The 20,473-nt window shown below is 32.8% G+C and overlaps 1 protein-coding gene across 1 annotated transcript in view; it reads right to left on the bottom strand.

Annotated features, from left to right (window-relative positions):
- The window catches only part of LOC147065417 (acyl-CoA synthetase short-chain family member 3, mitochondrial), a 57,283-nt gene that overhangs the window by 14,486 nt on the left and 22,324 nt on the right, over positions 1–20,473 (bottom strand). Inside the window, exons 3-8 of the mRNA XM_085957144.1 lie at positions 17,455–17,599; positions 14,593–14,737; positions 13,102–13,198; positions 11,780–11,991; positions 8,749–8,977; positions 2,218–2,377 (exon numbers count right to left, since the gene is read on the bottom strand). Of these exons, the coding sequence (XP_085813270.1) occupies positions 2,218–2,377; positions 8,749–8,977; positions 11,780–11,991; positions 13,102–13,198; positions 14,593–14,737; positions 17,455–17,599 (988 nt within the window). The remainder of the gene's footprint in view (positions 1–2,217; positions 2,378–8,748; positions 8,978–11,779; positions 11,992–13,101; positions 13,199–14,592; positions 14,738–17,454; positions 17,600–20,473) is intronic.

Raw genomic sequence — 20,473 nt, 5'->3', positions numbered from 1 at the left:
TTACACACCTCAGTAGTTATCATGGATGAAATATGAGAACGGCTTAAAGAGTAAACAAACCTTATGAATTACCCAAAGGTAAACTCGAAAGAAAGGTTGTGTTTGTATGTTTCTAAAATTGAATTTACCGGATAGTGGTGGAAAGTTATAACAAAGTTTTTTTACAGCTATATGTACGGTGGCACACGTTGTTTATTTTAGGGCAACTTCCTGTATATTTATCATATTTTTATGTACACACATCGATCGCATTTCACTGGTTTTCAATTAACCAATTTTTTGTTGTATATTTTTAATTTATTAATGAAAACAAACAGTTACAATAATTCGAAATATTAATAAAAAAAAATTAACGAGAAGATATTGCAACCAATAAACTTTCCACTTCTAAATTATAATATTATATTAAAGTCTAACAATGACCACACATACGAGTAGAAAATAAATAGAAAAGAAAAATACTCGGAGATAAAGAATATTGAATATTTACAAACGAAAATGTTGTATTTTTTATAATAATATGAGAACTAAGAAGAGAAAACGAGAATAATAATATGGAAAAAGAAAAGACACACATTTGAATTTTGATTTTGAATATGAGTCGATTATACAAAAAGTTGGAGATGACGTGTTTAAATGAATGAACAAACATCACATTTAAAATGATTTTTCTATATCCGTACCGATGTATCGTCACTTAAATATTTTAAAGTCGTAAAACCTTCTGGTTTTATATAAACATAATATTTATACAACCTGTTCTGTTTTCTATGATTTTATAAAAATGTTTGTATTTTATTTTTTCCAAGAAAATTTGGTCAGTTTAGCTATATTTATGTATTTAATTTATTCCCATAATCCAGGTGTTATTTGATCTTGCTAAATTTGTATTTAATGTATTTAACGTGAAGACTTTTAACACTATATTTTAATAGAATAATTAGTTACATCGGTAAACTTTAACAATAGCTCATCTTACCGACATCAAGGGATTGCAATCCCTTTTCCAGATTTTTAGATATTGGGATTAGATTCCCCAATCCTTCCTATCAAAATCCCGGAAAAGTTAAACTATAACGAAATAAAAATAAAAATTGTTATCCAGTGGTGGAAAACATCCGAATAATTGACCTGATCTGTTGGTTGAAATGCACAGGATCGAAGAAAAGAAGTATAAAGAAACTTTCGTCCAGCAATGGAATCCTGACTGATGATTTTTACATTATATGTTATTTAACTATATATATTTTCTGATTAGCAATTCTTAAAAATTCAGATACGATGTCTATCAAGGTCCAGTCTGTTTAACAACAATCGTCAGGTTTAGGCTATTACCACCCTTATTATTATGACAAAAGGAAATCATATCTACGATATTTTAAATTATTAAAAAAATGTATTATTTTAACAGTAACTGAGTTCTGAATCCGAAATCTTAATTAAAAAAAGGGAGTGTACAGACCTACAAACTTATCTGAATAATGGGATGGGGGAGCCACTGTCGAAAACTACCCAATCAAGACTCGTAACTGGACAAAATCTGACATTCGACTGAAATTTTCAAAATGGCGTCCTATGGTAGTTTGTAGATCCATTTTTGGCTATTCTACAGATAAGTCTGTAGGTCTGTAATTTTATTTTCCCATAAGTAAAGGTGAGAAATAATTTAATTTGCTCACAATTTTCGAATATTTTCTCGAAGTTAAACTTCTTTAGATAAAAAAAATGCAATTTGTAGTAAAGATAAGTTTTTAGGATCAACACATAAAGCGGGATTCGGGATTTCTAACCATAGATCCACGTATTTCCGCCGGAAGGTATTCAGTCAACATACCGTGCTAGACTGCGCGCACAAGACTGCTATCGACAGCTATCGAGGGTAGTTTTTCATATGTTTGTATCGAAGTATAATAATTGTTATAATGTTAGCCGTCTAAACAGTCAAAACTGTCTATCTCGCTCTAAAATTTAGCACAGCCAAGAGAGGTATTGTTAAAACCACTTATTGTAACAATTACAACCAGCTTATTGTAATTGTTACAATAAATGATAATACTTCCATACAACAATATGTAAAACTACTCTCGATGGTTGCCGACGACAGTAGTGTGTATAGAATAGCTGCGCAAGTGCGCATAACATCTACTGATTGTCGTATGCAACGACATTTAAAGCATAATATATATTTAAAAAAACTACAATAATATTAATGTGTACCTTGGTCTCATCATCACAGTGTTCTCCAGCGACGAACACATTCCTGAGAGATTTGGTGGAATATTTTCTGCCGAAGCGCATTTCGGGATCCTCTCGCTTGATTACACGGAAGGCCGTTGGTATCGAGAAGATGGCGTTTACTTGATGCTGGTGAATTATTCTGTGTGGAAAAAAATATTTTTAATGTATATTTAGGGTGAAGAATGTGTGGAGAAGTGTGTTGGTGGATGATGATGATGCTGAGGGAGACTAAGAAGAGCGAGGTATGAAGACTGGTTGTTGCTGGCGGAGATGGCGAGTTTATTTCCGAATTGACAAGTACAGTTTATATAGGTACAATAAAGTCAATAATATAATATATAACAACTAGCGAGATATGTAACCCGAAGCTTGCCAGTGACTGACATGGAGTGACTGTTACACGATCAAGATAAAAAGGGGGTGAGATATTCATTCAATCATGATAGCTTATTTATTGAAACCCTCACGATTAAATTTAATAATGCTGACACTGAGCATTCCCATACCTTCGGTGAGAAATGTGAAATCTTATTTTTTGCCGTGAGCGTTTCTCACCGATACCGCTGACGGCCTGTGAAAAATGTATATAAAAACAATTAAATAATATTTCCTCGATTGATTTGTGTGTCATGGATTTTGCTGACAATGCCTGTTCTCACAGGACTCGTTTATCGCCTCATATATTTTATGGTAACACGCAAATATTATGTAAATAGGGGAAAACTTGATACCAAATTTTCAACTTGTCACCCCATGCTAGTAAATTCTAACCTTTTTTTGTTTATCACATAAGGTCTAGGCTCTAGGGGTAAATTACCAAAGAAATATGTAAAGAATATCACTGCTTAGACAAAGAAAAATGATAGGTACCCCTTCTTACTATGTTATTTCAAATTGTATGCAAATTCAGTATAATATATTACATTTTATTATTTTTGCATGACGTAAAAAAATAAAATTGTGGTAGGTATATATATATATATATATCCACAAACATTTACAACCAATTAGGGCAGAGAGCAATAAAATGCCTTCTCCGCCGAATGCACTCTTAAGATTAGCAGAAAATCTAAGAAAAAATACGAATTTAGCATTCCTAAAACGTGTTCAATTCAGTATTGAATATATAAAATATAATAGAAAACCTTCAATACGCCGCCGCTCATGGGCAGACTGGTTTGATAAAAACACAAGAAAGAGCGCATCATATCATTTATTGACAACTCAATTCCATGTTGCCACTTAATTCCTTCTAAACTTAAAAAAATGCGTCATTGTTTCAATTTGTACCCTCTTCGTTAGGTTTTGCGAATTATCACGGAACTCCTAAGTTAGCTCTAGGCCGACAAAGTTCCATTTGAAGACACATTTTTTTTAATTAGTTCACTATTATCCCTGTTCAAACATCAACACATTATGCTACTATAAATTAGCTGAAAACAACACGTTGTTCAATGAGCAACATCGTAAATAACCAACCCTAACTAACCTAACCTAACCTAACCTAATCTAACTACGTGCAGTTTTAATTAGTAAGATTACTTACGCTTACAACTAATATGCATATTATACTGCTCATATACGGACCATATTATGAGTTTCGAAAAATGATTTTTTACCATTCTCCCGACTCATTGGGTTCTTGCACGTAAAAAACATAATATCCACATTTTGCTAGACGTGGTATTTAAACCCGTACCCATGGCTACAGAGATGGACACTATGACACTAGTCATTACTAATAGGTAACATACATATTATTTACCTTTTTCAAAAAAAGTTCATTATCTTTAATACGAGTACAACTGCATTGTAAATAGAAATTTGTAATGATCAGATGCTTCATAAAGTTATCATTTGTGTATTACCGACTACAGTAATATAGTCTTCTGCTCTTCTATAATACAAATTATAAAAAATGGATTCATGAACATTTATTAATCAAAAACATTTTTGATATTTTGAGATTTCTGAGAATAACATGAGAAGTCTTTTATTTTCCAAGTCACCTCAATATTAATATGACCCATCCAAGTCCCACCCACTACGCAATAAAATTTAGCGCCTATTGTTGTTCAAGTTTAAGACGGATGTTCAACCTTTTTTGTCTTGAGTCTCCTTTTTTATTATTTTAATACACATCGACTCTTCTAATAATACTAAGATCATGTTTGTAGACTATCCACAATGTATATAAAGTAAGTAGTCAGTACCTACATTATAATATATTATAATAATATGTACATAGTATTTACATTTTACACACATATTTATAATTTTTAATCCAAATGACGACCATAATATAATTATGTAAATAAACCCGATCCTCTTTTTGCACGGGGATGCGTTCCAAAGACTACCGTGCAAAACAAAACCGTGTAAAAAAGATAAGATGCCCATACAAAAATGGTAGATAGGTTCCATTACTTAAAATCAACTCAAAATACGAAATTCTTGAACTCAAAGATAAATCGATTTTTTTTATTATTTATACATTACATAAAAATATACATAAAAATACATAGTTTTCATTTTAAATGAAATTTAGCATCGAGAAATATATTCATTCAGTCTCGTTATTTGACAATAAACGTGCCCGTTTACGGCTGTTTTTCTCTGGCAAAAAATCACTCTCATCGCTGGAAATATTTAATGACGCTGACGCCGAAGCACGCGGCGCGTCTCTAATATCGAACCCGAAGTGATTGACTAGTGGCGCAATGTATGTACGTATGTATGTAGGTATGTCTGGGCAGCATCCGGTGACAACATATGTATGCACCAGCGGCGTGCGGTCCATTGCGATTTTTTGATTAATATGTAGGTACATACATACGTATTTTTATTATTTTTAGTTTTTTTAACCCGTGTTAAAGCAAAAAAAAAATCAGTGTAAATAAAAGATATTAAAAAATAATCGGTACTTTTTTTAAACCGTGTTATTTCAAAACCGTACAAAAAAGCCGTGCAAAAAGAGGATCGGGTGTATATCTTATAAATTAACCAAGTTTACCAAGTTAGAAAAATAGTTTGTCAATTAAAAAATCATTCTAATTCATCAGCAAAACCTTTCATCGTTTTACGGATTAACGTCACGTATTATTTTTTTTTTGTTTATATTCTGACTGGTGTCATACTATATACCTACAGCAGGTATTATTTTATCAAACCAAATACGCCGAAATACAAATAATCTCTATATATATAAAAATCTCGTGTCACGATGTTTGTGGTCGAACTCCTCCGAAATGGCTCGACCGATTTTTATGAATTTTTTATGTATATTTGTTAGGTATGAGAATAGGTCAACAAGTATATTTCATACCGCTAAATGATTAGGGTATCTCTATCCAGAAAAATTTTCTTTTATTTTTTTGACAATTTTTATTTTGTATTTTTTTTATTATTTAGCATAAAAAAATACCTATAACCCCAAATTTTCACCTTCCTACCCCTACCCTCCCATTTTTTAATCGCGATTTTATTATTTTTGTATGAACAAATTTAACCGTCGTTCGTATTTCAAACAAAACGAAATTATTTATGTTGTTGAATGACAGATGGCGCTACGTCCGAGAAGAATTCAAGAGAAGCGTCGCGTCATTTTGACATTTCATTCGGCATATCACAACGCAGTGCGTGCAAAATTTTGTACGATTTATTTTAATTTATCTATTTTTATGTGCGTGTATTACAGTGCACAATGCCAGCAAGACGCAAGGGGGCTATTTGGGCCGTCGAACGAATAAAGCAACAAACATGCGAAATAGTAGAGCAGAAAGAACAGACGAACAAATCCAACAAGATAACAAAAACGTGCGTGTAAGCATGTCGCAATTGCGTGCATCCCAATCACAAGAGGCACGATCTGAACGAAATCAACAACGACAATTGGAACGGAGCCAAGCGCGCCGGTTCGTAGTTAACACAATATGCAGATCAAATGGCCGACAACGCCAACAAGTACATCGAACATTTACATCCGCTTCGTTCCTTCGTCTTGCATTCGAGTACGAGCCAGATATTGAATATTCCGCTCATCCAAAAGTGCTGATTGGTGCTATGGACAAAGAATGTCCCCATTGTCATGCGCTCAAATTCAAACATGAGTCAGCCGGGATGTGTTGCGCATCAGGAAAAGTGCAACTAGCAGAAATTGAGATACTACCAGAACCATTGAACGGCTTGCTCATCGGCACGGTTCCAGATTCAAACCTGTTCCTGAAGTCCATTCGCACATTCAATTCATGCTTCCAAATGACTTCGTTCGGTGCAACAGAAATAGTTCACAATACTGCGGCAAATGGTCAACAATTCCATTCTACGTTCAAAATCAAAGGCCAAGTATACCACAAAGTAGGCTCATTGCTGCCAATGTCAAACGAACCACATAAATTTTTACAAATCTACTTCATGGGCGGTGTGGACATCAATCATGTGGATGCACGTTGCGGCTACAATAGCCTCAATTTGCCTAATGCCAAGCACATCGTCGGCGAACTGGACGCCCTGTTGAATGAGCACAATGAATTATTGAAAATCTTCAAAGCACACATGCACGAATTGCAAAGTGACAATCACGCTATTGTCATCAATCCTGATAAAACACTAGCTGGAGAGCACGTGCGTCGATTCAATGCGCCTGTTGTTGACGACATTGCTGGAATCATGGTTGGCGACCGCACATCGACGCGAGAAATCGTGATTCGAAGAAGAAACAATAATCTGGAGTTCATCGCTGACACACACCGTTCATACGACGCTCTCCAATATCCGCTAATTTTCTAGAAGGGACAAGACGGATATTGCATAAACATTAAACAACGAGATCCTGTCACAGGTAATTCATTCATTATGAACATCATTACTCATTTTGAATTGAAAAAATGAATGGTTGATGTTTTTTTGTTTTTATCGGCGGTCATCGTCTACAACGCTCTATTCCTCTTTATGTCATATATCCCATCCCCACACACTTACGATACTTTCGTTATTTTTTATTTAACAACCAAAATATTTACTAGAAATAATTTATATGGCAGAACAACGTTTGCCGGGTCAGCTAGTATTACTATAAATATTATATTATAATACGATAGATTCGATAAAGCCGTATTAGTTAATGAATGATTATTCTTAAATATCAAATAATATCATGCACTGTTGTAAACATTTTTGTAATAATTAACTTATCTGAAATGAATAATAACAAAATTTATCAAAAACCTGGGACGCTCTTTGGTTTAGGCGTCCTTAATACCTATTGAAAACTAATATGTAATATTACCATTTTTCACTCCGAAGTATCTTATAGAGTTTAATTTTAATTTTTAGACTAGAACTAGGCTACAGGTGATTTTTTAAAAATATATTCGAGATCGTTAACGAAAATAATACAATTCTTAGTATAATATTCGTGGACCACACCAAAATTTATATTATTACTTATAATTGAAACTATGTAAATCTTTACGTTGACTTGGTTATTTGATTCGCGATCGATCAGTTGGGAACACCTGCCTTATAATATTCACGTTCTCATATTATAATATTTCTTATTTGCATCTTCAGTGAAACGTCAAAATAAATACGAATAAAACGTACTGTTTGAACTTCAAAGAATCAATGAAAAATATCGCATTTCGCTGGCAGTACCAAACAACGCGCCATTATGTTTTTTTCCGAAGGCATTGGCATCATATTATTACATTTTATATAATAATAGAACTCCTACTACATTTTACACTGTCTACAGAAACACTTCAGATCAAGACCACCTTCTATGAATAATAAAATAAAGCCCAACAAACCTCATAATATTGGGCTAATGCCTAATACTGACATACCGGACCAATTGTTGGACCACAGATTAAACTAAATATATTAAATAATAATAATATTATATACCTACTAAGTGTTTATATTCAGAAATACTACGAAATATTTGAGCATAAAATTTAAACTAATTCCGAGAGCCGTAAATGCTGAGACTGTCGGAATACACCATGGTTCTATTTTTTCATAACTGACAATATTACTAATCATACTACTCTGCCAGTCAGTGCAATTAGCATACTAAAAGCTGCCTTATTTTCAATCGACGGGCATGCGTTGGACCTCATTAAAAAGGATGAGACCGCTGAGTGCTGGGACGGTGTCTATAAAAGATAAATATTCTTAAGAATCTTTGAAGCCGTATATGACATGCTCTCCATGTCATCACATATATGAAAATATGGCGACTCCGTTGGGCAGGCCATGACGTCTTAAGGATGGAAGTTCCAAGGAGGCTGGACTGCTTGAAATAAGACATAGCATTTCTTCCACCCCCACATAAATATAGGTAGTATTTTTTACTTTGTTTAGAATTTGATTCCTTACCACTTATGTCCGTTAATATATGTAAAATAAGGCTATATCTATTATACAACCCCATAATTATACCTAAATTCATAAACGGTAGTTTAAATGCTACAATGTTCATGAAATAATAAGTTCCTAACCACCCACCTAAAGTACTGTCCAGGATCCGGCGTCCTGTCAGGCTTTCCTTCGTACATGACAGACGTAATCCCATAAAGTAAAGGTCCGTAGCAAATGTACGAGTGGCCCACCACCCAGCCGAGATCTGATGCTGCCCACCACACGTCTCCATCCCTCATGGCATAGATGGCGCTCATAGACCAAGCCAGTGTTGCTATGTGGCCGCCAACGGGACGCTGTATTCCCTTTGGAGCATCTGGAAACAAACAAGGTTTTAACATTCATTATTATCGGAAACCATTATTTTTTATCGTCATTGCAATAAGTATACTTGTGATAAAAAGCATGAAGACAGACAAGCGACAGTAATACTCAATGGGCTCCATGTAAGAAGTCAACTTGTTACAACAATTATGGGGGAATTACTGTAATCGAAATCTGCTATAAATATTTTTTAGTCTCAAAAAACGAAATTATATAATGTAAAAAAAAGCATGTACCAAAACAAGCTACGTATAATACTTATCACTAAACAAATGATTGGGTTAAGCCCGGTAGCACATATAAAATCGATTCGACTAGTCAATCAGTCTTAAATCAAAACCGCCACCAATGTTGCAACTCTCTTCCGCGCACACAAACAGAACCATGCCGGCTCAGTGACGTCACGCGACTAGCCAAATATAATGTAAAACAGCAACTGCACACATTGATGCAACATTTTTCTATTCTGCTGCGGCCCATGTCGACTGAAATTTGTAACATGCGACAAACAGATATTTTTTTCTACCAAAAATATCGCACGGACGCAAATTATGCACTTGCTGATTTACATTTTATTTGGCTAGTTACGTGACAAACCTCCACTCCATGGAGGCCCATATGATCCTATCAGGATCGGACATGGTCGAAAAAGAAAAAGAAAAAAAAAGTTACGTGACATCACTGAGCCGAGATGGTCAATATTATTATGTTACATGTTACGTGACAATTTTAAAATCATAACACGATAAAACTCTCTTTTCTATTTGAAACTTGTGTGGGGTATTTTGTAGCTCTACAGCAGGACCAGTTTAAGAGATTGAGATGCCTTAGGAACTTAAAAGATGTTGATTCCCCTCCCCCCAATTCAAAATATAAACAAGAGTAAACCGAAAAAAATGAATGTGTACAATCTAGATTCAATCGTTTTCCGACAAAAGTTGATTTGCCAAAATATATTATAAAATGCTAAACATATTTTTATAAAAATTATACAACCCTTATTATTAATTGCAGTTTTGCACAATATGTTCCAAAGTAAATCCGGCAATGAAAAATGTATGCCGTACCCCCATCCCTTTGATGCCTTTGTAGGGTGAATACCCTACCATCCAGCATGACTTGGCAGGAAACCATTAATTTATAACTACAGTGTATCTTGCAACATAATATTGTTAAAATTACAAAACAAGCGATTTATCTGAGTCAATAAAATTTCAACAGAAAGCTAATTTAGCAAAATAATATAATAATTCAATCAATCAATAATATCGCAAATTAAGAAATAATGCTATGTAAGTTTACCATGATATGCACACAAGTTGTTCGTATGAAATTATTAAAAACAATTATTAAAAACTGCATAATTGTTCAAATTAAAATCAATTGTTTACAATTTACGAAACGAGTCATGCATTGCACAATAAACCTCATAAACACGATTATCAAAAATATTCAAGTAGTTGATTGCAACATTTTCTATTGTATCGAATCAATATAAAACACTGGGTAGAAGAAAGCAACATGGTCATTCAGTTATCAAAGATTTAACCGTAACGTTATCGTTCCGCTTTGCCCGATCGATTTCGTAATCCACCAGAACGCATAATCGTGATTTCACCCATATAAATTATAATCTGTTAACTTATCTGTAATAATTAAATTAATATTTATTTGGAAGGAGATAACAAAACCAGGGTTCATTTCATTTACGCACCAAATTCTGAGTTATTCATTTTGTAGTCAACCAACCCTGCCTGTTCCTTATTCCATCTCACTTCTAAACCTTTAAGCATGTGCATATTTTGAATAATGGCGAATCCAGCCCTGCTCTCACAGTGATTATCACATGAAGCTTTTATTCATATTTATATTCCCAGTGACTGGAAATCTCTCATTGTTTTTGTATTTACTTTAAAAAGAAATTTAAAACCTGTAGATGACAGTCCCTGCATACAGGAGATTCACAATCCAATGTCGCTTATCATGTATACTAAGTAGGTCCTTACTATATTGTTATGAATTGAGATATACATGCATTTATTAGATACATGGCTTGTAAAACCTCAAAAATATAACAAATTCCAAAATTACACACATTTTTTAGACATAGTGAGATTTGAAGCTGTCTCCAATCAATTACATACCAACTCAAGCACTATCCTTGCAGTTGATACCTAATTACTACTGTATCTCAGATGTTCTCAATAAGTGTGAATAATAGCTACCCCGTTTATAATATAGATCAATATTACTAATTTGATTCATGGATTCCGTTAAGATTTCTCCAAATTTAATTTTGATGTCTTTCTAAGTTCACAAGTTTATGTATTTTCAATGGTCCAATCGGTTACATGTAAATTGTACGTATTAGATTTCACCGTAACACAGTTTGCCGTGAGCTTTCTCATCCGAAAGAGTTGACCGTATACTATACGGCCATCTATGATTTTAGCAAAATTCACGAATTAAATAATGAAAACCTAACCTAACCTAACCAATAATCCAGTATATCGGCTATTTTCAAAATTTGTTTGCCGTGTTTCCTGTAAACCGACAAGAACCGTGTTTTATTTAGACATGAATTTTATCTCAGTAATAGACGGTCTTTAATATACGACCATATATTTCCGATACAACATTTCACGGTGAAGTGTGATTCGGCGAACTACATACGTACAAATTTCTGGACACGGGCCCAATCATATAAAAGAGCAATGACTTATTAAACTACTGGAGTGATCTTCATTCACCATTAAATTTCTGCTGATACAAATGGTTGTCGAAAATCATTTACCGGTTGTGCCAGAAGTGTACAAAATATATAGAGGTTCATTGGCCTCGACGGAGACGCACGGATGAGGATCAGTCAGTTCGATGGCTTCATTCCAGTCTAAGTCCATTTCGGGATCCAATTCACAGATCTGTACCGCCCGCCGCTGGTACATTATGCATTTATTTGGCTTGTGGGTCGATGCTGCGAGGGCGTCGTTCAAGATATCCTTGTATCTAAAAAACATAAGAAAACTAAATAAATCTACTGAAAATATGTACCTATATGACTTACCAAACAATTAAAATGTAGAAGAAAATCCTTCTTCTATGCCTATGTAGATGGATTCTTTATGTATTTCTTTTTAACACTACATACTACAGGCCATAATACTCAATAGAGTACTTTAACCAGTATTTTATGCATTTTACTACGAGGAAATGAAACTCTAATGACAAAAGCGTAACAGAAGAGCGCAATTTATATTATATCCATAATAAGTCGGTAGGTACCTATATTCAATGCTTCTGACATAGAGAATACACCATTTTTTTATAATTGATTGTATAATCCATATCCATTGTCATTATAAAAAAATGTTCGGTCAATTGAAAAATTCAAACTCTTTTCTATTCATCTACTATCGACTCTCGTACAATAATTCCATATTACTCTTTATTTTACTGTGCTAAGCTATTTCGTTCCTTCCTATACTGCCACAATAAGACAGTATGTTTAAATGGTAATTCTAGTTTTGACAACATATCGATATAATTTTTAAATATTTTTTTTATCTATAAATAAATATGAATAACGTATGTAGGGATTGCAATACCGAATGAAAATGTCCGGCTGCAGGAAAAGCTTCTTAAATTCAACGCTTGTACAGTCATCAATAATTATAGAATGATTGAACATTTTTGTCACGGATGTTTTCTATTTCGAAATAATATTATAATTCATCGCGACAATTACTTATATATATAATATTTAATGAAATTTGTTTTATTATTTTTTCACCTCTGTTGGCCACTCAATATATTTGCATTTTAGCAGCACATAACTTATAATTCATTTTCAAAAACGTAAACGAGTGTGATTTCTTAATACCGAAAATTCCGGTATTTTGGATTTTTAAAACCGGTATTTCTGTATTGATAAATAATACTGGAATACCGGTTTTGAAATACCGGTATTGCAATCCCTACGTATGTCAATCGAAATATAAAATATCGTAGAAACTGTGTTACCTGACATCATTACATAACAGGAAAGGTTAACAATATATATAAATACATTTTATCAGTGTCCCAACATGTAAATTAGTGGAAAAATAATACACTTACTTAACTACTTTATTGGGCTCGACTCCGCAACTGGCTGCAATTATTACTTTTGGCTGAGCATGTTCAATTCTAGCACACAATTCTCTCGCTGCAAAACCTGAAACATAAACAATTGAGTCACCGAGTCACAAAATCCGCTATGGTGACTTTTTCTATTTATTGTTTTTTTTCAAAAAAGGTTTTTATTTCATACAATCCAAGTCAATATGTATAAATTTATTTTCTCATCATATAACTGGGATAAAACGATGATTAAGTACCTACCCCAATTTGCAACGAAATATAATGTATTTTGGAAAAAAGGCTATTTAAAAAATGAAGGTTGGATTACAATACCAACATAATTTATGTCAGAACTGAAGAATTTTACAGGAGAGCAAAAAACTTAATAGAATCACTTCCTTGTGAATTATGATTTTTTTCTGTGGTACTTACTACACAACATCTGCTTATTTTTCAATGAGAAATAATAATCAGAACAATGTGTAATAGACAGATGTCATTTGACTTATATATTATGATGTATTTGTAGTTACAAATGATTTTTTTGCTGGATTAAAAACCTTTTAACTCGTGCTATGTGCTGTTTTTGAAAGAACTGTAAATTAGAGCACGTAGACAACGTTTTAAAGAAACAACATGCCATATTAATCTCAAATATGAAAAAATTTACATATGTTGTTTTTGTAATACACGCTTCAAATATGAAAAATGATTTCATGTCTTGAATGCCCCATTATCAGATATTGCTTATATTGTGTAATCTTAGCATATAAAATACTATGTAAGTAAGAACTAAGTAGGTAATATTATTATAACATTATTATACCCAAAAATTCTACGCCACGTAGCCGAATATACTTTATATAAGATAATATATATTACATATATATTTTTCAATCGATTACTCTATAGTTATCGAGAAAAATCAAAGATATAGCATCGATTAGACTCTACGCTTCTACGACCGTAGAACATAATATGCGGACCCAATGAGGGGGACAAGAAAGCTATATCCTCCACTCCTTCATATGAATGATTTTATTATAACCATATAATGATGAAATAAACATATTATTTATTAATATTTCAATATTGATTCATGTTAATTATTCACGAGAGATTGTATTCTAATTATATAAGATGCGTTATATAATCTCATATTATATGTAATTAGTAATTACGATGTTTCAGAAATTGACTAAACTTAATGCGAGATGAAAGTGACCATTCGCGTGATTATAGCAGCAAAGCATATTTGACATAATGGCTAAAAACAAGTCGCTTATGCATAATTTATACTTACTGTTTTTTTAAACAGTGTGCCATTGACAAATAATAATTATTTAAAACCATATTTTTATGTATATATCTTTTTTGAATTACGTTTTTAACGACCACTTCTTAGCTATCGTGTCTACGTAGGTATTAAGCGAGAAAAAATATGAGGCTTTATGAAATAAACCATAAAAAGAAGATGAATATTATTACCTCCAAATACAACGGAATGAACGCCGCCAAGTCTCACGGTGGCCAGCATTGCCATAATAGCTTCAGGAATCAACGGCATGTATATGAGAACCCTGTCCCCCTTTCTTACCCCTAGAAGTGCAAGGGCGCCAGCCAAATGGGAAACCTGGAAGAAACAATGTTCTTTTTAATATTCTTTTTTTCTTTCGACCACGTCCGATCCTAATAGGATCATATGGACCTCCACAGAGTGGAGGTTTGTATTAACAGATTTTTTATTTTTACGAGAAATGGATGTCAGCCACTTGCTCAACCTATTAGGTCCATACTCTGACTCATACATAAGTTGAAAAACAATACGTGTACTTGCGAGACCCAGGATTCGAACCTGGGACCCTCGACACTATAGACCGGCGCTTAAGCCACGCGGCCATCGTGTGTGTACTAGTATACTAGTTTATATTATTAACTGTGTTACGCTTTTTATAACTAAATTTAGTCTACCATTAATCTGCGCAGATGCGATTTCATTCCTCGCGCAGGAAGTAGGTGGGCTATTAATTGTGTTTATTGACTTTGTTCACGTACGTTGTATCACATCAGTGTTCCTCCCAAAATTTCATATTTTCTGTCAAAATTATCAAAACTTGCGGTACGTCTATAACAACCACATAAGTTTTATAAAGACATTTTCTTTGTAGCCTACGATGGAGACGCCTACATCTTCAATAATTATAATTAGACTCACTCTGCTACCATGCGATCTGCACATCCAAATTTTCCTGTACTCTCATGACGTCATCCATAAACCTAACCTTATGATTAAACTCTCAACGATTGACAGTAGATCTTATAATTTTATATTATAAACTACCTTCATTAAACCATTATTCGGAAATGTATCAATATAATAATTCTTTCTATTATTTTCATTTAGACACATGGGTATAAATATAAAATGAACATACTTTGCGTTTTATCTTTTTATTTAAGATACATCGATTATTGTATAAAATAAAAATGTGTTTTACTCCTCTATTACTCTGTATATAGTTTACTTAATCGAAATTCTACGCCTTTACGACAATATGTTAATTAACATTTATACAGTTTATTAAATAGTATAATTAAATTATAAATTTATAATTCATTTCTTATTACAATCGTCTGGCCTAACCTAACCTAACCTAACCAATCGGATATGAAAGTAAATTGGAATTGTTATTATAATATATTAATTAAATGTAATTTTATCCTATTTCCTGAAATAGTCTTGTGTTAAACATAATTCAATTCCATTGTTCATAATAAATTGCATCGCTGGAATGATGTCAAAAATAACTACTACAAAGAACGTTATGCAAACTGTCGTTATAAGTAAATTACTTTGTAAGTAAATTGAAAATAAATGGTACACTTATTTTCTAGAAGTTGAACGGATTCTAAAATTAATAAATTGATTAAAAGTCTGATTGGGGTTTTCAAATAGCATTTTTATTTTCTTGGAATGAAACCGTATTTTTCTCATAAATACGTCTAAAGAAAGAGATATTAATAGAAACATACTAATAAAGAACCTTAATACGTAATACATTCATGAATATTCTTAATAATTAAAACTATGGCTAGACGTAAGAGTACCTTATATTTTGTGGGTTTTATTTGTCTGCATTAATTTGTTTATAATATATTTACACTGCAAAAGTATTGCAAACGTAGGATTATGTCAATTTTAAATAAGTGTGAATCTTAACATCGCGGCAAATTATTAGCAAATGGTAGCTTTGTAGAAAAAACTTACAACATTTTAAATGATATGCGTGTTATATTTCCAGATAACTAGGTTTTTTATATGAATATGTATGTACCGACATTATAACAAGAGCTACCCAGTGATTAGAAGTGGCACTCGAAAACTGAATAAGTGAATCATTTTACATCTTTGTATTTATTAGTAGTAGCAAGATTAATCGGTATTGATATTGCATGAACGCCTAGCTCTATACGAAAACAACCCACAATTTAAGGTTTTGATTTCATGATACCAACCGATGTAGAAAGTTTTCCTTCTGTAAAAATACTCAGAAACTTTGTGATAAAATCGAATAAACATTTATGGAAATAATTTACTTTAAAATACTATAGATTTTAACAATGTACTAGATAGTTAATTCTATAATACATAAATAATTAAACGACTTGCCATTTTATCGGAAAAATCATAATGAGTCAATTTTTGTTTATCAAATCTTAATTTCTTAACTTAATTTATATTTAATAACGGAACATTGCTGGATAGCATATTTTTATTCACATAACAATAATGTTTCATACTCCATCTTTCGTGGTGTCAATGAGCACATGTTTTTCTGAATATCTTAAATCTTTATTAGAAACACGTCGAAGATGTTCTTGAATAATGCCGTTGAATTTTCTCAGGGATTCTTTGATTGGTGCATAATCACTCTGCATTATGTATTATAACCAAATTAATGATTTAATTTAAAAATAAACACATTTCTTATTTCATTACTTATTTCATTATGGCGCCCGAAATCACTTAGGGCGCGAGGTCTCTCTTACTTTCTCCATGTTGCAGGCTGGTATCTGACCATTTATGTTATCTATAGTGTCACAATTGTATAATATTATACAGGTTATACATCATTTGGAATCATACACATTAGTTAAAACTTTGGACAAACACCGATTCGAATTCGAACACACATCTTTTCCTTGTCAGATGAGACCTCTTTTCAGATAATTCCTTACAATCAATCTCATGTGTTTCAGATTTTGTCACGAAATTACTCCATTTCACTTCGTCCGAAAACGTATATAAGTATATATATAAGAAATAATATTGTAAATGAATGGTCTTACCTGATCGAGCAAGTCGGAGTAGGTGACACGTCTGACGACGTGTGTGAGAGGACTGTCATGGACCAGAGCAACTCTTCCCCCCTTTCCTGCAGCTACATGTCTGTCCACAGCATTGTAGCACGCATTCAATTCGCCACCAACATACCTGGTAACAGAACGACGCCAATCTATTTAATGTTAATTGGAATATGCCTATATAATCTCTTCACCTATGTCTTCTTCTCCGCGGCATATCATGTCATCCCGCATTGAAGATTAATAAGTTTGGCTAGGGATTATTTATTTCATGTTTGGTGCAAGTATACCTTCATTTTAGATATATCACCAGTCAACAAATTTTGAAAGGAAAATAAATCAAGCTTAAAAACTATACAAGAGTTAATTATATCGTTGATACTTATTTAGGTAAAAGTAACTGACAGCATAAATGACAGTTTTTTGTTTATCCGACAAAATATACTCTTTAAACCTCAGAGTAATAATATAAAGAGAGCGGCTATTGTTAGGCAAAATGAAGCCGTGCTTCTTATAACGCACAGTAGAACCTCAATTTTTTTATTATTAACCTAACTATGAAACGTTATACCATCATGTCGCTTCTCAGTACGACAACAAAATTTAAACACAACATAGTTAACCATAATTATTTTCTACTAAATTAAACAATAAATTTCAGCAACACGTGCTCGCAGTTTTAAGATTAATATACCCATTCAAATCAATATTTACTGGCGATGTTTATAAAAATATTTAATTCAGCCGTAGGAATTGTATCTTACTCTAACGCATATTGGGGAGATATAAGGGTACCGAATGCTTTCTCACTCGCACTTAAGGTTCGTTTGTATGCAGGCCTTGCTACGGGCTAATATTACCCAAATAGTGAATCTGAACCATCAACGAGCTCTATTTTCCTTAGTCGTATGATCCAGGATCGTGAATCGTGATTACTCGAAAATAGTTACTGCAGAACTATGGATGAGCCATCTTCATATTCTTTACAAGCTTTATTGCTATTGTTGCTATTATTTTTGCAGTAAATTCATTCACTTGGTCACTTTACCTCAGCCGTATTTGTTATTTATTCCTCTTACCAGGCAGATTTCCTAAAATAATTAACATTTAGAGTCTCTCGTGCATCTCGTGCGGTTTCAAGACATTCTTTTTGTGTTCTGTCACAGAACAAACATGTCAGATTCTTAATTTTTCATTCGACTTGAAATTTTTAATTGGTACCTCAAAATTTTATATGCCATTACTTTTAGCTGATCTGCGATGATACAAAGTGTGATCAGATCTTAAGCCACAGAACCTCGTATTATGTAGGTATGTGTTTTAGTTGTTTGCATATTAAATAAAAAACAAATCTCAAACGGGAGGGAAATAAAAAACGTGAACTTATCTTGTATTATTAAAATAAAATGCCAATCGGAAATGAAAATCATCAAAGGCTTTTTGTGTTTTAATATTTTGTAAATTTAGCGGCTCTGTCACTATTTGTAAGACTAAAATTAACCGAACGTCTCTTGTGACACCACTTTCCATTGTTGAAAGAAAATTTTTCCTACACTTTTTTGTATAAAATAAAAAAAGTATCAGATCAAATTCATTCTGATATTTATAATCATTCATTTTACCATAGGAAGAGTTTTCATATTATGTACACCAGTGTTTCCCAAACTTTCGACATCTGTGTGCCCCTTGTAAATTTTCGTAACATGAGTACCCCTCGTCAAAAAATGCAATTATACTGTATTAACAATCAAAATATATTTTTTTCCTTTTTTAGTACATTAACAAAATAGTAAACGAAAAATAAAACTCATTTATAATAAAATATAAATAAAATAAAAGTTACATTCATTATAATCAATGAGAAGAATGAAATTGTTTTTGTTAAGACAGATCATCATAATTTGGCTCCCTTAATTTTAATCTGAGATGCGGTTTCACATCCAAAAGCTTGTTCCTTTTTTTTGACTTAATGTCTACAAATGCTTAAAATCAACTTCACATATATATGAAGTTGGAAAAGGCAAGATGTACTTCAGGACTTTCTCTGATAAAACTGGATACACATGTTGCATTTGCAACCAGAATGATGTTAAAGTACACGCCTTTTATTTATTTTTCAAGAATCCGTCTGAAGCTCATTCCAACAATTGCTCTTCTTCCGTATGCGATAAACCTTCTAGGATGGATATTGTATTGATGTTGTATCAATGCTTATTGCACCAGGTGCAGCCAAAGCCCGGTTCAGCGCGTACCCCCACCAAACTCTTCCCCTACCCCAGGGGGAACGCATTCCACACTTTGGGAAACACTGAGTACACCATACACCGTAATTAGTGTGAAACTAAAACGTTGTACTTGTACACAAAGTTTGTAGTTCAAAAATCAGCAATTGTGTGGTTTCTAGAACTTGATTTAAATATTTTAAATGTCAAAACACAAAATAAAGGACAAAAGTGGATGTTTGAAAAGAAAAAAAAAACATCTTGGAAGATTCTTTCTGGGACTCTCCTATACAACTTCGTTCGAGGGTTGAATGGTGGAAGAAAAGCTTGTATTCCATAACAAATGCCCTTAGATAATATCTCCTGAGATATTGCCAGCAACAAACTGAAAAACGCAACATTCATGAATAGCATGAAGTTGTAAATAGAAGGGCGTGTCCGGAAAATTGTACGTATGCAATTATTTAGATCGTATAACATTGACATCAAATTCATATCTAACACTTACAAAATACGTACATAAACCCATCAGCATATATGGAAAATACAGAAAAAAAAGGTATGTAATATATTAGAAATACAATCATATCGTATATCATATATATATTTATATATAATTCTGAATGATTCAAAAGTAGGTTAGCAAGTAGATACTAGTAAGTAGTATCAATTCGTACCTATCAAAATATATATCTAATGATAATGCCAGTGATATAATCAGATATTTAATACCAATCAATAACAAATTAATGACCTTATTGAATTTAACATTACTGTGTGCA

Source organism: Rhyacophila brunnea, unplaced genomic scaffold (assembly GCF_057557595.1).
Source record: "Rhyacophila brunnea isolate RB1 unplaced genomic scaffold, BYU_Rbru_1.0 scaffold_6, whole genome shotgun sequence".
Lineage (NCBI taxonomy): Eukaryota > Metazoa > Arthropoda > Insecta > Trichoptera > Rhyacophilidae > Rhyacophila > Rhyacophila brunnea.
This window is presented reverse-complemented; position numbering and strand designations above follow the sequence as displayed.